Genomic DNA, 19418 nt, shown 5'->3' with positions numbered 1-19418 from the left:
CAGGACTTCCTGGCCATGACTCAATCTCTGACTTCGCCCACATTTCCCTCTCAAATGTGTACTTTTGTTTCAATAAACTCCCTGTGCTTTTCTGCATCTGTCTCGCTCTGAATTCTTGCTTGCGAGAAGACAAGGACCTGGTCACCTGCTCTGATTGACTCATCTCTTGGACAAACCCCTGAGCCACCAGTGACAAGCCCGTCATCAACCCCTGAAAAATAAGTACAATTCAATACAGTCATAATTCATACATATACAGGGGTGGGGGTGGAGGGAACAGTTGATGGTACTGGACAGTTATTAGAAAAGGCTTCTACCATTAAAATGTCCAAAATTAAATTAATTCTTTACTTCCTTTTTCCTCTGAATTCAGCTAATCTGGCATTTCTACTTCTGTCAACCCCACTATTCCCCCACCAACCTGACCTAGATATTACAAAAGTACATTTGCCTCCATCTTCTCCTTCAAACCCAACATACAATCAGTTGCTAAGTCATGTAGATTCTATGGTCATAATGATCTTACTGCCATAGACTGAATTCCATTGACTGTCCTGAGCCTCTTTTCCTCTCTGTGCCCATGGCGTGGTCCTGGTTTAAGTCTGCATTTCCTCTAGCATCTAATGCATTTCCTCTAATACATCTCCTACTTCCATCTTGGGCTATTCATTGCTCTCAGAATGTTTTTTCTATAAACATAGTTGTAACATCATCATTCCTCTGTTTAAAAGGCCCACAGCAAACTCCTTACTCTGGCATTAAAGACCCTACATGATGTTATCCCGATGTTCCTGATTGTCTATCACTAACTGGAGTTGCCCTATGTATAAGCTGAGGTGGCACAGAACACCAGTATTCCCCAGCACCTGTTTTATCATTTCGTTCTCAATGTCTTTACTCACGCAGTGTTCTCTTCTTAAAATATTCCCAAACCCAGCCTATCAATACCAGATCCAAATTTCAAGGCTAAACACAAAACCAACTTCAAGAAACCGTTCCTGATTTCCTTAATTAACTGAAAACGTATCTGGATTTTAACCAGAACTTTCTCTGACTTCTTAGACAACAGCCTTGCTCTATCTTCTGGCTAACCATTTGGTTGTTTACTTCCACTGTAAGACTGAACGTTGAGCAAGACTCTTTTTAACTAATTTATGTAATACCTATGTCTATCACAACAATTAAAAATGTTATATTCTCATACGCAGAACACAATGCACTTCAGATGGATACAGTGTTTTTTATTGACTGTTGACTAAGCAAAAGTTTCTTTAATGATGATAATTCTGGTAATGTGGACAAAACCACCAAACTGCCTCATTTAGTCAGAAACTATATTAAATACCTAAAAAAGAACACAAAACATGCAGACTTTATGACTCATGTTTGTTATAAAGAAAAGTTATGTGTTTTGAGATTTCTTCTATCCAGGTAGAACGTTCACAAATGAGGAATACATAAATTCTGTAGGTTAGATAGTTCTGATAGTAATCAAAAAGTCATAACAAGTCTTCAACAAGGTTGGGATTTTTTTTTTTTTTTTTTTTGTCTTTAGCATGAAAAACTTTGTAAAAACCTAAGTTTAGAATGGCAACTAATGTCATTTGTTGTGACCACTGTTGATATTAATTTATAGGTGAGCAATGAAAGCACTGAGGTAATGCAAAACAAATTTTACACATTCTGTGGTTTATTGGCAGTAGGATTTAATTAACAAAAAAAAAATTAACAGGCCGACCACATTAATAAATGGTTGCTGGAATGAACAGGACATGAGCCTGTCCTCAAATATGGAATTCATCCAGTCAATCAGACTCAGGTAGGTGATGTGGAAATTCCATATTTTCAATTAGAGATTGAGATAGAGATAAATGTAAAACACAGGAAATCCATTTTATGGAATCAACTGTGTTGTAGAACTGATAGTACAATAATTGATTTGCACAGAGAAACTGGCATATACAGGACTATTAATTTAAAAGATGTAACTAATAAATGACAGCTAACTTTAATGATGCAATGAATATATCAACATATGAGTCCTCAGATGAATTTTAGACCTCTGAAAGATTGTATAAAATCCAGGTTCTTGACTCCCTCTAATAATGGATTTTCAGTAAAGGTCTGGCAACTTAAAGCTTTTCAAAATGTTTAAACCATAATGGCTCCATTATTCCATTGAAACTTATTTTTCCCTTGGGGCAGAATCTTGAGGCAGCTACTGCCAGATATCTTAATTCTGCAGTTGCAGGATCTGATTTTAGTAGTACACCTCTACGTGAGCACATTATTGCGGACTGACTCATAGTAACTAAAGTCACCAGAACTGTCTTCCTCTTATCCAAGCTCTTGGGAGGTTGACTTCTACATGAAATAGTTGCTGTGGAGTCTGTACCAGAGCCAGGAGACAATCTTGAGGGGTATTTTTGGAAATCACAGTTTATTACTCTCCTTGGAAGGTACTAGATAAACACAGCTGAAAATTCTTATACTTTGGGCTCCGCCATTTCTAGGATACACTGTATATGGACTATCCCATCTGCCCTGTCACTTTTTTTTTACTCTAATCATGTTTATTGTCACGGATACTGCTTCCAAATCTCCACAGCAACATATGTTATTCCATATCTCTAGGCTCCAACTGCTCCGTTTATACATCTGTGTCATCCACCCCTATGAAATAAACACTAATTATGCTGCACTCTAACTACCCTGTTTTCCTGAAAATAAGACCTAGCTGGACAATCAGCTCGAATGCGTCTTTTGGAGCAAAAATCAATGTAAGATGCGGTCTTATATTAATTTTTGCTCTAAATGACACATTCGAGCTGATTGTCTGGCTAGGTCTTATTTTCGGGGAAACACGGTATCTGTTTACCTTCTTCTTGCAGGGAACACAAAGTTCCTTGAAGGCAGGGATCATTTTTTATTTTAATCCTATCCCCATCTACTGCCTGGTATAAGATGGATGTTCAAATAATATTAGTAAAATGAGTGAATGACTAGGAAACTTTGGCTACTTTCATGTATGTATTAAAACTATATTTGCTCAAAGAAAAGTGACTACAAATTTTAATGGAAACTTATTTCATCTGTTACTACTAAGGGCTCCACTTTGCACCACCTGAGGGTATATGCTTCCTAAACCAGCAAACTTTCAGTTGCTTCTCAAACTGGACTTACTTGATCTGTTGGTCATCATCGTCCCTGGAGCTAAAATGTCACAAATCGCCTATCACCCTCAAAATCTGTTCGTCATCTTACCACATAGCTATGTTCTGAAATTAAATGTATAACTTAAAATGGCAGAACATGCCCCTGAACAGACAAAATATATCTCTAAGTAGACCTCTGTCCTTAAAAAAATATTGGCTCGTACTTTTTCATCTCTTTTTCAGCCCTATGCTGAAAATCAAGTTGATTTCACACAAATTAATGAAAACTGAGATGTCTGAACAGGAGGTTAATTACTAGCTACAATGAGCAAATGTAACAGAAGTAATAACAGCTTCTGAAATGCCAGGTAATTGCTGGCAAACAGAAAAGATTGTCTTTGAATTGTAATTTGGAGGGAGGAGGAGTCAATTTTAATAGGATTATTGGATTTAAAAAATCCCTAGTAAAGAATTCAGCTGTCATCCTTATCATGGAAATCAATCGTAAAGTCAACACTAGCTGAGCACTATCAAGCAGGAAGTACTGACCAAGATTAGGCTAAGAAAGTTTTTTTATGTAAGTTACACCAAATATTTTAGACATTAAAGATGTATTCATAATTATGTTGCTCACTTCTCAATATAATTTATACCAAATGCATAGTTTACATAAAACATGCAGACATTTTAAATCTACTTAACTTTGAGTTCTAATCCTGATTTTGTTATAATAGCAAAATTATAATTATGCGTTTCACTAAAATGCATAATTGATGAGAAAGCCCATTCTATTCTGTGCCCTATTTTTCTTAATTATAAGACCAAGTTTTTTGTTTAATTTTTTAATAAAGATTTTGCATCTATTTATCAGCTGAGTTTATTTTTATGTCATAAATTATTACTCAAACAAATGTTGGTGAGTTTTTTAAAGTCAAGAAAGCCATAAATATTGCACAAGTTATACAAACATCTGAACTCATACGTACACACATATAAAAATATATGTAGTCATCTGAATTACTCTCTAATTTAAAATCTAACCAGAGGAATATAATGATTCAATACTGAATTTTAAGGCCACACAGTAAAATCATGTCACATGTCATTTCCCTTTGCCAAATTAGACAAAGTAGATGGGGAGAGTTTAAAAATGATAACATACAATGGTAACAATAATATTTTATATGTATTAAGACTGAGTTAGGCTGCAGCTGTTCACAGGAGTGAGAAAGCAGTATGAAACAAGCCCAGGGCCCCACCTGGTTATTTTCTTTTATAAAGGCATTTTTCAAACTAAAGGCAGCAGAGAGACACTAGAAACCTTAGTACCTTGTCTGCTGGTCTTGACCAGATTTGAGTAGGGAACACCCAACTTCAAAGAGCTGCCCTGCAGGAGCCCAGCGCTACCCTTCCCCCACTTGAGCTTCAACCTCAGAAAAGAGGATCAAACCGACAGGCTCCAGAAACATACATTACACTGGTTCCTTTGTTTTGGAAGAAAAGTAGAGTGTGAGGTTTTCGGACATTTTTGTCCAGGAAACCAGGTCAAAAGGGACGCACAGAGAGGGCCCGATCACGTGAGTGCAGGGAAATCTTGTCTCTGCTAAAGTAACCGGGACTCTTGGCAGGCCTTGCTCCCTCCCCACCCCCCCACCCCGAGTCCTTGACGTAGTGCACCACTGAAGCCTTCAGCGTCTCCAGAAATCACAATGTCGCCTGGTGATGGAAGCCTCCCGGAGAGACTTCCAAAAGCAGCGCGAAGCTGGAGGCCAGAAAGGCTCTTTTCCTCCACCAAATAGAGGCACCTCGCGAAGCGGAGCTCTTGGTCCCTGCCTACCTGCCTCTGACTCATCATCTGTTGCAGCAATCTAGATGTTACCAGAGTTCCCGGGTTGCCTTCATATTCAAAGGCATAGAAATCCAGGGGTACAAGGGGATTGCTGCCTCCCAATGAATGAAAGTCGGTGATAAACGCAATTATTATAGTTTCACATTGAAGAAGACCCCTTTCTGCACTCCTGCATCCAGCACTGATTTCCAACATGCTTCTCAACTTCCTACTAATATCTGACTCTATCAAATGCTTTCATCCGCACTTACTGTAGAATATTTATATTTACCTATTAAAATAATGCATACTCAACTCGATGGGTGAAAACATTAATAAAAAGCACTTAACAGATGGGGGAGGGTAAGATTAATAATCATTTCCATTCAAAATAAGGAAGATTATAACCAACCATTTCTTTAAGTGGCCATTTGAATGGCCTTTGAGGTGGGCTTTTACAGATTTAGATGGGTATTTAAAATTTTTTTTTAAAAACAAAAGCAGTCACATTATATATACTATATATATGTATACACACACACATTTAACAAAACAAAGATTCTTTTACATGGCTTGCCAGTTGCCAGTCACCTCAGCAGGTGCTTGGTTTCAAGAACCCTCTCTCTCCTCCCTTCCCGAGTGGCTAGGGCCTCTTCCCCCATCTCTACCCTCATATAAGGTGCCCCCTGCTTCCTACCTGTCCTTGCCACCCCTCCCCCAACTCTGGATTTACGTCCCCATGTGGGCAGGCCGCCTGCCCAGCCCCCGATTTCGAGCCTGACTATTGTCCCCCTTCAATGTCCCAGGCCCCGTCGCTGCCACCCGCGTTCCTTCCTCTTCCTGGCCCACTATCTCCGCGTTCCTGGACCCGCTCCACGCCCTGGCTGCCGGAACCCGTCGGGGAAGACCTCTTGTGAGGATTGCAAGCACCACGTACGACCATAAACCCCAAATCTGCTCTCCTGCCCTGCCAGGACACAGGCACAAGAATCTCGGCCTGCGAGGCTCGACCTCTGGTGCGCAAGGACCCAAAATGACCGAAGGCACGCCGCCACCATGGATTAGGAGGCCCCGGCTGAAACTTGAGGCCAACTCGCTGCTTCTTGACCTGTCTCTAGGAGGAAGTGTAGGTGTGTGAACCGAGAAGGGGAGCGAGCCGCGGCGCCCTCCGGCGGGCGCTGTCGGGGTGCCGCGGCCTGCGCAGCCCCGAGGACCCCGCGTAGCTCTCCCGAGCCAAGGTTCTCAGGAGCGGGCGGCGGAAAAGACGTTAGCGGGCGGAGTTAGCGGCTGTTGGGAGAACCAGTTCACAGAAACTGTCTCTTCCAAAGCCCGGGCCATAGCGGGGACTGACTTCCTCCCCGCCAGGCCGGGGGCGCGGGCCACCAGGGGCGCAGTGCTGACGGTGACAGCCCACCGAGCCCACCCGGACAGGACAGCGCAAGAGGATCAGGGGCCGCTGCCCGTTGGCCCCGCCCTTTCCTGAACGCCTAGAGGTCGCAGCCCATCCGCCCGGAGCTTGTCGGGTGAGGAGGTCGCCATGGCGATGCGGCCCCAGGGCGCGTACGCCGCAGCGGTTGGCATGGAAGCGGCCCCCCGCGAGGCCCGGGAGCGCCACTGATTGGCTGATTCAACAGACGCAGGGGGGTGGGGAGTTTGAAAGTAATTAGCACTGAGCGCTGGGGCGGTGGTCGCTGGGAATCCAGCTCCCCCGCTGGAATCTATCGACATCTCGGTCCCCCTCCTGCCCCGCCCCCTCCGGGGGCCCTTCATCCCCAATCCTCGTGTGCACTTGCTAATTGTTCGAGACTTTTATAAAGATATAAGGCTGGGAAGAGCAAGGCCTGCTGTGAGGCCTTGTATCTGGTGGAAGGAGAGCCGCGGAGGAGCACCCAGCTTTTCGCTTGGGAAGGGGACGTACTTCTCTGTGATGTATTCTCGGTCTTTTGTTTGCAGGCAGGGCGGGGGATAAGCATCGCAGCGGGTAAAAACCACAACTATTGTAGGTTTGGACTCCCAAGTAACGAGGAGCTTAGTATCCTGGCTTGGAGGTTTGTCAGGCTGTCTCCTTCCAGCCGTCAAACAGGCCTTGGAAGAAATCCTTGACAGATTCAAATCACTGTTTGGTTCAAAGCAGCTTTGATAGCTTGTGCTCAGTGGCTCGTGCCCTTTCAGCCCTAATAATTGCAGGGAACATCAGATGTCTTAGTGTTCTCCCTCCCAGAAATTCGTGCCTCCTTGGAGCCCCTGGTGCAAGAGGTTGACTAACCGGCTTGTCTGTTTCTCCTTCCCTGACAGCAGCAGCCTGTGGAGACTGAGGCTATGCATCTCAGCAGCTCCAAGACTGGAGTAGTCCTGGCTCCAGTGTCCCGAGGTCCTGATGCCTGTCAGATGATAACCAGAGCCCAGCTGGGTCAGGATCCCCCACAAAGAACAGTGTTAGGTGTGCTAACTGAGAATGGGCAATACAGGAGGACCTGTGGCCAGGTAACAACCAAGAAGCCCTGGGGAAGCTGCTTATTGAGAAAGGTTCTCCTGTCATCATGATGGGAGGTGGGTTTCTCTTGCAGTTTTACCTGAAAACTCTCCTTGAGTATTCCTGGACTACTGGGACATTACATTTTTTAAGGATCATCTTATCGCGTCCCTTTTCCAGCTAGAAATAGTGAATACTTCTCCCCTTCTCTCCTCCCGCCCTTCCACCCCCAATCGAGCAAATAGGTCTAGGAATTGTTTGGATTAAGTATATATAAAGTCATTTACATGCTGCGCTAAAAGGAAATTTTCTCACATTTCCTTCTTGGGTTCCTCCAGGTCTGAGTGCTGTTCAGACAGATACTTGCTTGAAGCAATCCTGGATAATCTTTGCCACCTTCACTGGAGAGAGTTTAGAATCAGGATTGGATCAGGCTAGACTGGATTATTTCAAAAAGTGATTTGAAAGCAGCATTCTCCCTAATACAGGGCAGTTGGGCAAACAGATAAATGGGCCATCAGATATTGTTTAACTGACCCCTTAACTGATTGAAAACAACTTCATATTTAAATGCAGATGAGGGGTGTGGATCTTTAAGAATGGATTTTGAGGTAGAAAAAAAGCTTCCCCAAGTCTGTTATTAGACAAGCTCCTCATAACAATGCTTTAAGCCTGTGTTGTACATTTGATGCTGGCAGTGAAGTAGGTAGGCTGGGTATCCTTTCCATGTTATAGGTGAGAAAATTTAAGAGGGTGAAGAAAGGGGAAAAAAAAAAAGTTATGGTGGAAAAGGCCAGATTAGAAGACCCTGAACTACTGACCTAACTGTTCAAGCCTTTTGGTGACATCTGATTAGTGGCAGAAAAATACCCAAAAGTGATCTGTTTAAAGAGTTGGAAAAATTGAGTGAAGATACGGTGTTTCCTCGAAAATAAGACCTAGCCGGACAGTCAGCTCTAGTGCGTCTTTTGGAGCAAAAATTAATATAAGACCCCATCTTATTTTACTATAAGACCCAGTATAACATAATAATATGTAATATAATATAATATTAATAATACAATAATGTAACGGGTCTTATATTAAATTTTGCTCCAAAAGACTCATTAGAGCTGATTGTTCGGCTAGGTCTTATTTTTGAGGAAACACTAGTTTTAACAAAGCTAATTTGCCCAGCAATGTTTACATCTTTAAAGTTAAAAACCTGGTTCTTACAAATTGCCAATTATGTCTATGCTGACTGGTCTCACTTTAAATTCATAACCATTGGTTAACCTCATACGTTACCTGGCACTTCCTCTACATTTACCTGCTCTATTCTTCTACAACCTGAGAAATCTATTTTACAACTCTGCTTCTCACTTTAATCCTCCAAACCTTCGACCTCCATCTTCACTCTCAGTTAATGGCTTTGTACCCTATTTTCTTAAAAATATACAAGCAACCAAAAGAGTTGCCATATGTTTCTATGTGCCAAATAACTGTCATCCCCATCCTGCTCCAGGACTCACGTCCCTGCTCTTATGCAAGGTGAACCCCCACGTGTTCAGTACACTTTATGCTCTCTTGCTTCTTTGAGGATATTATTCCAGCAACTTTTTTTTTTCTCCTCAGTTTTCTCTTGTCAACTGGGTCAAAGCCATAAACATACAAATACAATTTTTTCCATCTTAAAAACCTTTCAACTACAAAGTTCTTTGCAATAATTTGTAGCAATATGTATAGTAGTATGTCTTAAGAGTTTGTCTAGCCAGTGTTTGTTGAAAATACCGTCTCTAGTGCTTCTCTTCACTTTTGACTCAATTCTTAGTCCTTCCCTTACTTAACTGACATCGTGGATCATTCTTTATTTCTTAATTTTTTTCTCACTCAGCCTGGAGAACGCCATTCTCTCCTGGTTTTGCAGCTAGCTCATTGGCCACTCCTCAGTATCCTGGTTCTTCCTTATCCAGTCTCTCAAAATGAGTGTTTCAGGGCATAGTATTCCATCTGAGTCTTCACTTACTCCCTTGGCAATCTCTTCAAGTCTCTTAGCATTAAATACCATTGATCTGTTAATGGCTCATACCTTCATCCCATCTGGACCTCTCAGCTTTATTGCAGGCTCACGATTTCAGCTGCCTACTTAACATCTCCATTTGGATCCTTGGGTCACACAATGGGCATCTAAAACTTGTACAAAATCAAACACCAACCCTAACCCCAATTTGTTCTTCCCAAAGTCTTCTTATCTCAGTAAATGGAATATCCATCTTTCCTGTTATTCAGCTGAAAAAGCTTTGTCATCCTTGACTCTTCTTTTTCTCCCACCCCACATCTATTTTGCTGAAAAAAATATTATTGGCACGACTTTTTTAAATGTCTAGAATCTCTTCATTTCTCATCCTTTACTGATACTATACTGGTTCAAACCCCTATTGTGTCTCACCTGGGATTTGCAAGTTTCACAACTGGTCATCTTACTCATCTTACTGCTCTCTATATCTATACGTAGCCTGAATGAGCCTTTTAAAACATAAATCATATCATACCACTCCTTTGCCTAAAACTCTGCAGTGGCTGCCCATCCCTGAATAAAAGATAATCTTTAAATGGCCTGTTGTAAAGTGTACATGATCTGGCTTTTCTTTTTGAATTCATGACCTATGCTTCTTTCTCACTCTGCCCTGTCTGCTCCTTGCTGTATTTCTAAGACATTCTCCAAAAATCAGGGCATCTATCTACCCATGCTGTTCCCTCTACCCAGAATGCTCTTCTTTTTCTGTGTGACTTACTCCCTTATGTAGTTCATATCTTTGCCCAACTCTGTCCTCTGCTGGGGCCTTCCCTGGCCACACACTGTTTAAAATGGCAATGATTCTCCTTTCCCCGTGTTGTTCTTCTCCAAAGCACTTATCACCATCTGACCCACTATATCTTTTCTTGTTTGTCCTTCCCCTGTTCCCCTAATTAGAATATAAAGTCCATGAAAGTAGTCCTTTTTGAACGTTTTGTTCATTGTTAAATTCTGGGCACTTGGAACAATGTCTGGCACATGGCGGATGCTCAGTAAATATTTAACGAATGTATGTCTCAACCCATGTATATATATCTATGTAGCAAAGGTCAAACTTGGTAGTAATTTGGATTATCTGCTTATAGTAACTTGTGATTGTGGTCCTTTATAGTAACTGTGATTTTTTTTCCAGTACTACCATAAATAATTTTTTGTGTTTTTTTTTTTACTAGAGTAGACATAAGGTGCATATTTAACTTGCTAGGTGGAAAAGAAAGCTATGGAAACACATAATAACTTGGAAGTGGCCTCAACAGTAAACACCAAGATTAATTATAAACACTAAAATGTTAACGCAGTAGCTAGATGTAACGCATTTGATACATTATGCTTTTTCACAGAGGGGACACATACAGTTGTTCCACTGTTAATGCTATAGGAATAAAGAAAAGGGAGAAGGGAATGAGACTTAGATTGCCCTGGGGTAATTGCGTTGTCATACAAAAAGATTCTATGGCTTGTAAGAGAATTTAGTAGTAGGAGTTTCTAAAATCATTATATTTCTAAAAAACTGGATATAAAATGGGAACTTATAGGGGCCTACTGACTAAAAATTAACTATTTTAGGAGGAGGACTGTAGGAACTCAGTAACTATTGTCATGCAGGGTGTCATGCGGGGTCTCTGCTCCCGCTACCCACATAGAAACACAGGACATGGTGAGGCCAAAAAGGAACACCCATGGAGCCATAGGTAGGGGAGTCATACCTCTATAGTCTCACTGGAGGCTGGATTCACACGACGGGCAACCTGCTGTCCGCTTTTCTGCCAACAGACCGACTCCCCATTTGCTAGCTGCAATCCGCCTCTCTGCAATCCGCAATCCACACTCTGCCACTTGCTAGCTCAGCCACCATCTTCTTGCTAGCCCCCATTTTTCTGCTAGTATAGCCGTGGCAGTTATATTAGTGGCCAATAGCTCACTGGTTACAGCTGATGGCCAATTAGCCGCAGCTGATGGCCATCCAATCACAGCTGATGTCCATTTACTACCCGAGTGAGCACCTTTCCACGTGAGGGCGAGAGCCTGGAAACTGCACTCCTGGTTCTGTCCCCACACAGGGAGTCTCAGCTCCCACTCCTGCATAAGGACGCCTCCCGCCTAAGGACGCAGGATATGGTGAGGCCAAAAAGGAACACCCACGGAACCATAGGTAGGGGAGTCGTACCACTACATTCTCGCTGGTGGCTGAGTTAGAGACATGGGAAGCAGGAGCCACACGATTCGCAAGCTGCCGTCAGCTTTTCTGTCAACCAACCTCACTTGCTAACTGCAGTCCGTCCTGCTAACTGCAATCCGCGCTTGCTAGCTCAGCCACCTTCTGCTGCTAGCGTAGCCACGGCAGTTATATTAGTGGCCAATGGCTCACTGGGTACAGCTGACAGCCAACTAGTCACAGCTGATGGCCATCCAATCATAGTTGATGACCATTTACTACCGGAGCCAGCACCTTCCCACGTGAGGCCGAGAGCCTGGAAACTGCACTCCTGTCCCCACACTATGCTATGTACTTATAAAATCCTGTAATGCTATAAGCACGAAAGCCAGTTTACACCCCCCCCCCACCACACACACATGGTACCCATTTCATTTTGGAGAAGACCTATAGTTTTTCTTATTTCTGTAATTGAGTTCCCTTTGATAAATATGTGAGGAAGATGACACATTTTAGGTAGCTCTTCTCCCAAATGTGAAATGGAGACAAAGATGAGGGAGAAGTCACACTTTGGAATCTTCATTTGCTGAAATTAAATTGCAGGCAGAGATATTTCAATTTAAGATTCCTCTCATCTTCCCAGCCTGCTGGTTTGAGTCACAGAGGTTCCTATCACCTATGTGGTCTTTGGGGTGGCCTCTAACACAAAATTTAACCCTTTTCTAGGGGATCACAACAATCAGGTGCTTCTCTGGATCAGAAAATGTCTTTCCTGAAGCCGGAAAGAAAGCTGTCTCTGACTGTGGGGTGCCGGTGCCAGCCAAGGCAGGATTTGATATCTACATGGATGAATCTGAGCCAGAGGACAGAAACAGCTACACAGGAAGAGAGGGGATGGCATTTGAGGATGTGTATGAAGTAGATGCCAGCACACTCAAGTCAGACCTTCACTTCCTGCTGGATTTTAGCACAGGTAATCTGACTCACCTGCGGTTGATGGTACTTTGTATGCCTACGGTGTCCAACAGCAAATAACTAGCCAGAGAAAACCATGAAATAATGACTGTTTTCACAATTACCTGTGGAGGGTTTGTGGATGGAACGAGTTTTTAAATTAAATATCTTACCTGATAATGTTGAACCCCTGCAGTTTCTCCTATGCTGGTAGATTCATCTCTCCATTCCCAGTCTGAAGAAGCATCCAATTTTGGTACAGACGTGATAAATGTGACTGAATATGCTGAAGAAATTCACCAGTATCTTAGAGAAGCTGAAGTGAGTTTTCACAAATTCTTCAATTTCCAGCACCCCAAGCATTTACTATTAAGACAGTTATAAACTCTTGGTCATAACCACTAGTGAATGGCATTCTTATGACATCTAAACATAAGAATATTTATGAAAAATAATAGTTGTGAGGTGAATAGCAATTACTTGGACTATTCCTCTATAACTCAATGGATTTATATATTAAGTATTTCACTCAGGAATAATCTATATTGCCATTTCCCCCCTCCTTTAAGTTATTGATTACCTAATTGCGTTCCAGAACCAGAATTCACACTTTCTTCCATATTACAGTAAAGATTTATTTGGCGCTTGATCAGTTTCCTCCTAACCTTTGCTCATGAGATTTTTAAAAATAGCGACTGTACCCTGAAGCGATCTTTCTGATATATCAATGTTTAAATGTCAAAACTCTTTCCCCAAACAGATAAAATACAGGCCCAAAGTACACTACATGAGGAAACAACCAGACATCACAGACGGCATGCGAACGATTCTGGTGGACTGGCTGGTTGAGGTTGGAGAGGAATATAAACTTCGAGCCGAGACACTCTATCTGGCTGTCAACTTCCTGGACAGGTTTCTTTCATGCATGTCTGTTCTGAGAGGGAAACTGCAGCTTGTAGGGACAGCAGCTATTCTTTTGGCTTCGTAAGTATTCTTCAGCTTCAATAATGTGAAATTTCAGCCTGTCAAAACACTTGATTTATTTCTCATTTATTGAAGATAGGCAGTGCTTTATAATTAAAACTTATTCATGCCTCCTTTGATAAAATACCATCATGTTTACAGTATTTACTGAGAACATTACCACATGTTCACTCTTCCGTTCTGATGTTTAGGATTTATAGCAGCAAGTTCAGTATCATGACTAAGGAAGCCGTCAGCTCAAACTCAGGATGCAATTTAACTATTTGTGGTGTAGTCTTTTGGCTGTATTCTAATACAAGTAAAAATCCTATTTTAAGAGATCTTGGTTATATAAAAGCCATCTTCATCTGGGAAATGATCCATAGTAACACAGTTTTTATCTGGTTACAGTGAATAAATTAGTTTAGCTAGTTCCTGTTACTAGCTGTCATTGATAATAATATCTGATTGTGTGGAAAAGAGCTGGGTTGTGGCTGAGTTGCCTTTCATTAAGTGGTCTGTTGGTGAGTGGTAGTTTCCTTTCTCTTCTGGTCTCAGATAGTCTAGTTATTAATGCCTAAAAACTTGCCAAAATTTCCCCACAGAAGGAAGAAATAAAAACAAAAGCAAAGAATTGATAGCAATGAAATTATATATATCTTTCTGTTGGGTATACAGCATCGTTTGCTAATTCAGTAGAGAAAGCTAAACACGATCTTTAAAAAAAAAAATCTAAGACCTAAGACCTAATATTTTTCTACCACTGTGTTCAATATAACATTCTTTTCCCCAAGATGATTTGAAGTCTATAAAATTAAGAGGAATTTACCTGTATGTCTGTCATTCAGAATCTTTCAGCATATCAGAGGCCAAACCTGAAATATTCAGTATCTTTGTAATACTCATGTTCTGGAAACAAGCTTCTAATATTTTCACAGCCCTGTACCATTTAGTGATATTTAATCTATGCCAAGGCCATGTGAGAAGAATGGCTGTGATAGCACTGGGAGGAGAGCCAAAGGTTCCAAGTGTTACTCGCAAAGATTCTTTACCTTTCATAGGAAATATGAAGAAATATATCCACCCGAAGTAGACGAGTTTGTCTATATCACTGATGATACTTACACAAAAGGACAACTGTTAAGAATGGAACACCTGCTCCTGAAAGTCCTAACTTTTGATCTGACAGTGCCAACTACCAATCAGTTTCTCCTTCAGTACTTAAGGAGGCAAGGAGTGTGCATCCGAACTGAGAACCTGGCTAAGGTATGCCTCGTGACTGCCCCGGACGTTGGTGCCAAGTTGGGTAAAAGTGGTCTTTCCAGTCATGCCTCAGTTCTTCCTTCCTTTTGAATTTTTGTCTTGGGCACAGAAAAACTTTTTAGCAATGAAAGAGAGCTAATTTTAAGAGCACATCTTCTGGTTACGAGACATTGCTATTTATCACGTTTGTCAGGCACGTGTTGTCTAATCACCCACCTCTTAAAGAAATTTAAGCTTGGAACCTGTTCCCTTGTTGGATACAGGCCACATGTAAGCAATACCTCTTAGGTGTACAGAATGGGAACAAAGTAAGTGTGGTTTGATTTGGCTCTAATCTCCTTCTAACATACGAAGTAATCAGGCATTGTTTGGTCATTTGGAGTTACAGAACTTAGTCGAAGGCACTGTATTGATTTGGAAAACTTGGTTTCCAGCCACTATGATTTAGTATGTTAGGTATTTATGTGCTATGTAAACAGTAATAAGGATGTCTGTATAAATTTCTCAATACGTTCTAATCTGGTAAATTCCCACTGGTACTGTGCTAGTCTCTGAACTACATGCATTTACCTGATAAATTAATAGCTTTAATATGGTCATATTTTTGCCTTTGGCTGAAGTCTACAGTCCCACTCCAGTGGCCAGAGCAATGCTACTTTACCTAACCAGCATAAACTTGTACTACTAGTAAAAGGTCAGAAAAGTAACCCATGACGTATATTGTGTGCATGGACCGAAAACCTGTGGATTGAAATTTATTATAATGTAAATGTTATTCAGGTTGTGGACAGGCAGAGTAATTGTTAACCAGTGAGCAACTCTGACCATCTATTTCTATGCTCATCACTAGATGCAGGTTGAACAAAAATAAGACACAACTTATTCCCCTGACATTTCTAAGTTTGTTTATAACCTTAGTCATGTTCCTAATACCAATGGTATTTTCTCTCTTGTTCTTAGTATGTAGCAGAACTGAGTCTACTTGAAGCTGACCCATTTTTGAAATATCTTCCTTCATTGATAGCTGCAGCAGCGTATTGCCTGGCAAACTATACCGTGAACAGGCACTTCTGGGTAAGATGCTGATTCCTTTTTTCTAGATGAAATTCAGGGCCCATCTGAAATCTGTTTGGTTACTCTCAAGGTGTAGAATGCCAGCCTCTTAAGAGTATTACCAGCAGACTACACCGGGCAGCTGAGTCTTGCAGGTCAGCCTCCGGAGTTTTGACTCAGTGGCTTTGCTCTATGGAGAATAGAGACCACAGGAAATCAAGAAGATGGTGTTGGCTTTGCAGGCCTGGAAACCTCAATGCCCACCCTCATGCAAGGAGTGTCCTTGTAGTGTAAGCATTGACCACTTTAAGCAAAAGCTGTTGATTTTTCCCCTGGAAGCTGTTGACAACATGGGCCCAATTAGGATGGTCAGAAGGTTAGAGCATGCTTTCAAGGGAGCACAGCTTAGCATTGCCTTTTGGCCCAAGAAAGTGGCAGGATTGAAATTAGGCCCCTAGGTTTGGTTCTGAAGGCTCACCTTTGTGCTGAAGGAAGTGGGGTGTCTACTTTTATTTTCTAGAATATTTATTTCTTATTCTACATCTGGCTAAGAATCTTTCGTATTCTATGCAAATAGGGTATTCAGGTAAGTAGAGGCTCTTTAGAGACCAGTAAAAATCCTGTTCATGAGGGAATAGGTGAAGTAACCTGCCCCCAAATTCAGCATTATAAATGTACAACATGAGCAAATTTAGAACTCTGGCTGTTCTTCCTAGTATTTTATCTCTAAATTCTTTGAAGAAGGATTACGGTTTCTTTTGAGATGGATGTGGATACTTATTAAGTGATTAATTTCCTTTATTTCACAGTTTTATCTTTAGATTTATTGTATGTCAGAAAGTTATGTGATGCAATTTTTTTTCCTTTTGTCTGATTAGCCAGAAACCCTTGCTGCATTTACAGGCTATTCATTAAGTGAAATTGTGCCTTGCCTGAGTGAACTACATAAAGCATGCCTTGATATACCCCATCGACCTCAGCAAGCAATTAGGGAGAAGTATAAGGCTTCAAAGTAAGTTCCTGAAATGTATTTTATGTAGGTTCACTATGTAAAGGTTTCATAGGTTATAGTAGCGTCGGAATTAAAAATGGAAGAACTTGTATACCTGGTGCTAGGCAGGAAAAGTAAGGTTTGTGTGTTAAATCAAGAAAATCAGTTTGGAGAGATCCAGATTTATAATTTGTCAGCTTGTGGTATATACAGTCAGCTAGTTTCCTTCTTTTCCACTAAAACTATGAAAAAGCTTTCTGTGGCCTAACTGAGATTTTACAAAACTGAAGTCTGGCTCGTGCTGAACTTGCTTTGGGTCTCATTTCAGGTACATGCATGTGTCTCTCATGGAACCACCTGCAGCTCTTCCTCTACAATAAGTTTCAGAACGGAGGCACTTTCAGAACTTAATCTACAGATCAATAGACTTGGACCTAATTTTTATAGGCTTCTGCAGTTTGGATCAACTAGTGTTGCTACAATATAGATGATATATTTTTAAAAATGTGAATGTATTTAGGTTCTCTTAGTAGGTTGTAAAATAGTCTAACATTTAAAAAAGAATAAACAACTTGTCTTATGACCACGTGTTAGACTAATTTATTAATTAGCATGGCTGACACACTTGCCTGGAATTTTAGTTGAGAGTATTATAAATGTCATCTCTATTTTAAGAATTCTTCTAAGTTAGTTTTATAAATCTGGCATGCTATTAGGACTAAGTGTTCTGAGAAATCCAGAGATTTTCATATTTGATAAATGGCTACCCTGAGACTTTTTCCTCCCCATCTCTGGCCTCTTCATGTGGCTCTACATAAATTGGCAAAGGAAGGAAGTCCAAGCTTAGATTAGTGAAGGGATATACGCAAGCCTTGTCTATTCTAGCTTCCTTCTAGGATCCCAAGGAGTGAAGACAGTGGATTGAGGACTAAATACCAGCAAGTACCTCTACGGGATGACTTACACTTAATGCTCATCCAGGGACATGGTGCTCATTTTGTAAAGGGACACCGTTATGTCAGTGTGCAGTTTGATTCAGTCACCCGTCAAGCATATATTTCAGCCTTAGAAGATGCCCAGAGAGGTAGAAAAAGCAACCTTCACCGTAGGATGGGACTTCAGAATAATTAAGTAACCCCACATGTTTATCCCTTGGGGGATCCCCATGCCAAGCTCTGCTGTATCTCCTGTTGTTCATGATCCTACAGTTTATCTCACCACACATTCATATGTGGCCCCTTCCAATGGCATTTAGTAGAATACAAAATGGGAAAAATTGGAAAAACACACTTGTTTTAACTTTCTGTTAAGGGTTGGAAGGGAAATCAAGAGCAGACTTGGCCTTAAGGGAAGGGGTGCTTATTGGGGACTGAGTGTACATTTTGTTAATCTCAGGCTTAGGAGCCCGGGACCAGTACCCGTGGGAGGCACATGACTGTGTGTGTGCTGTCTCCAGGCCTGTCCCAGGGCGCAGCCCACGTGGCTCTGTGGAAACAAGAACAACAGGAAATGTGCATTTTCTAGATCCCTTTACATACAAAAGATTAGACCTAGGTAGGTTTGGAAATAGATGAAATTCTCTCCAAATTTTATGTCTGTTTCAAGCTCTAATGAAATAATAAATAAATGCAGCCATATATTACATATTTTTCCAAGACTTTTTAAAGAGTACCCACAAACTCTTAAAAGGTTTTAGCATTGCCCTCCCCTCGTTTTCCCTGGAGATAAACATTCTCAAGGTGTCTCCATTTCTGGTTCCATTGAAGAAAACATTTCCCTAAGTGTTTGTGTGTTATTGCATAGGTTTCACAAAGGGGATACAGGACCTATAGCAGTATTGAATTCTCTTTTTATGTTACACAATCAGCAATTTATAAGCCCACGTTCTAACTTACGACTGGGTATGCTTTTCTAACCCCTTGTACCTGGCAATGTAACAGACATGTTGTACATTCACCATGAAGCTGCCCCCTCCCAAGGAGACAGTGGCAGAGGGCAATTCTGGCTGAGACTTTAGTGGTAGAAGTGCTGTGTTGTGCCTTTCAAGCCTCCAATATTTGAGGGCTTAGCCAGGGTGGCTCCCTCTGGTCCAATGCAAGTTTACCCTGGCTGACCACTGCCCTGGGGCCTGTGCCAGTCTCCAAATGCGGCAATTTGGATCCCAACACAATACATTTTCTTCCACTAGTAATGTTCTTGTTTTAGAATGCTTGCTTTAGTTATAAGGGGCCCTGTAGAAATAGGTACTTCATTCTGAATTATTTTGCAAAAGTGACTTTTGTTTCTGAACCCGAATCCAAAATTTAACCTTGACTTTAGGTCACAAAACCACACTACAGTTGTCCCTTGTGTCTGCACGGGATTGGTTCCAGGACCCCTGTGGATACCAAAATCCAAGAATGCTCAAGTCCCTTACAGAAAATGGCATAGTATATGTATAACTTGTATTTGCATCTAGGCTCAGCAGGGTCTGCCTACACGTCACTTAATTCGAGTGGATTCAATGGAGTGCTCAGCACATGGCAAA

General features: G+C 41.4%; 1 protein-coding gene across 7 annotated transcripts; it reads left to right on the top strand.

The window, feature by feature from the left end:
* Positions 1–5892: 5892 nt before the first annotated feature.
* Positions 5893–17474, top strand: CCNA1 (cyclin A1). Of its 7 annotated transcripts, none has more exons than XM_019736420.2 (9): positions 5893–6113; positions 7282–7467; positions 12394–12640; positions 12818–12942; positions 13382–13605; positions 14646–14850; positions 15808–15921; positions 16779–16912; positions 17220–17474. In XM_019736420.2, the coding sequence occupies exons 2-9, from the start codon at positions 7303–7305 to the stop codon at positions 17269–17271; spliced, it is 1266 nt and encodes a 421-aa protein (XP_019591979.2). In that variant the 5' UTR covers positions 5893–6113; positions 7282–7302; the 3' UTR covers positions 17272–17474. The 7 variants fall into 7 exon arrangements, with proteins under 7 accessions (XP_019591979.2, XP_019591978.2, XP_019591976.2 ...); XM_019736419.2 differs by lacking the exon at positions 5893–6113 and adding an exon at positions 6129–6506; XM_019736417.2 differs by lacking the exon at positions 5893–6113 and adding an exon at positions 6129–6506 and having other exon boundaries at positions 7279–7467.
* Positions 17475–19418: the final 1944 nt, after the last annotated feature.

This window comes from Rhinolophus sinicus, linkage group LG04 (assembly GCF_036562045.2).
Source record: "Rhinolophus sinicus isolate RSC01 linkage group LG04, ASM3656204v1, whole genome shotgun sequence".
Taxonomy (NCBI): domain Eukaryota; kingdom Metazoa; phylum Chordata; class Mammalia; order Chiroptera; family Rhinolophidae; genus Rhinolophus; species Rhinolophus sinicus.
Note: the sequence above shows the minus strand (reverse complement) of the source record. Positions and strands in the feature narration are given on the sequence as shown.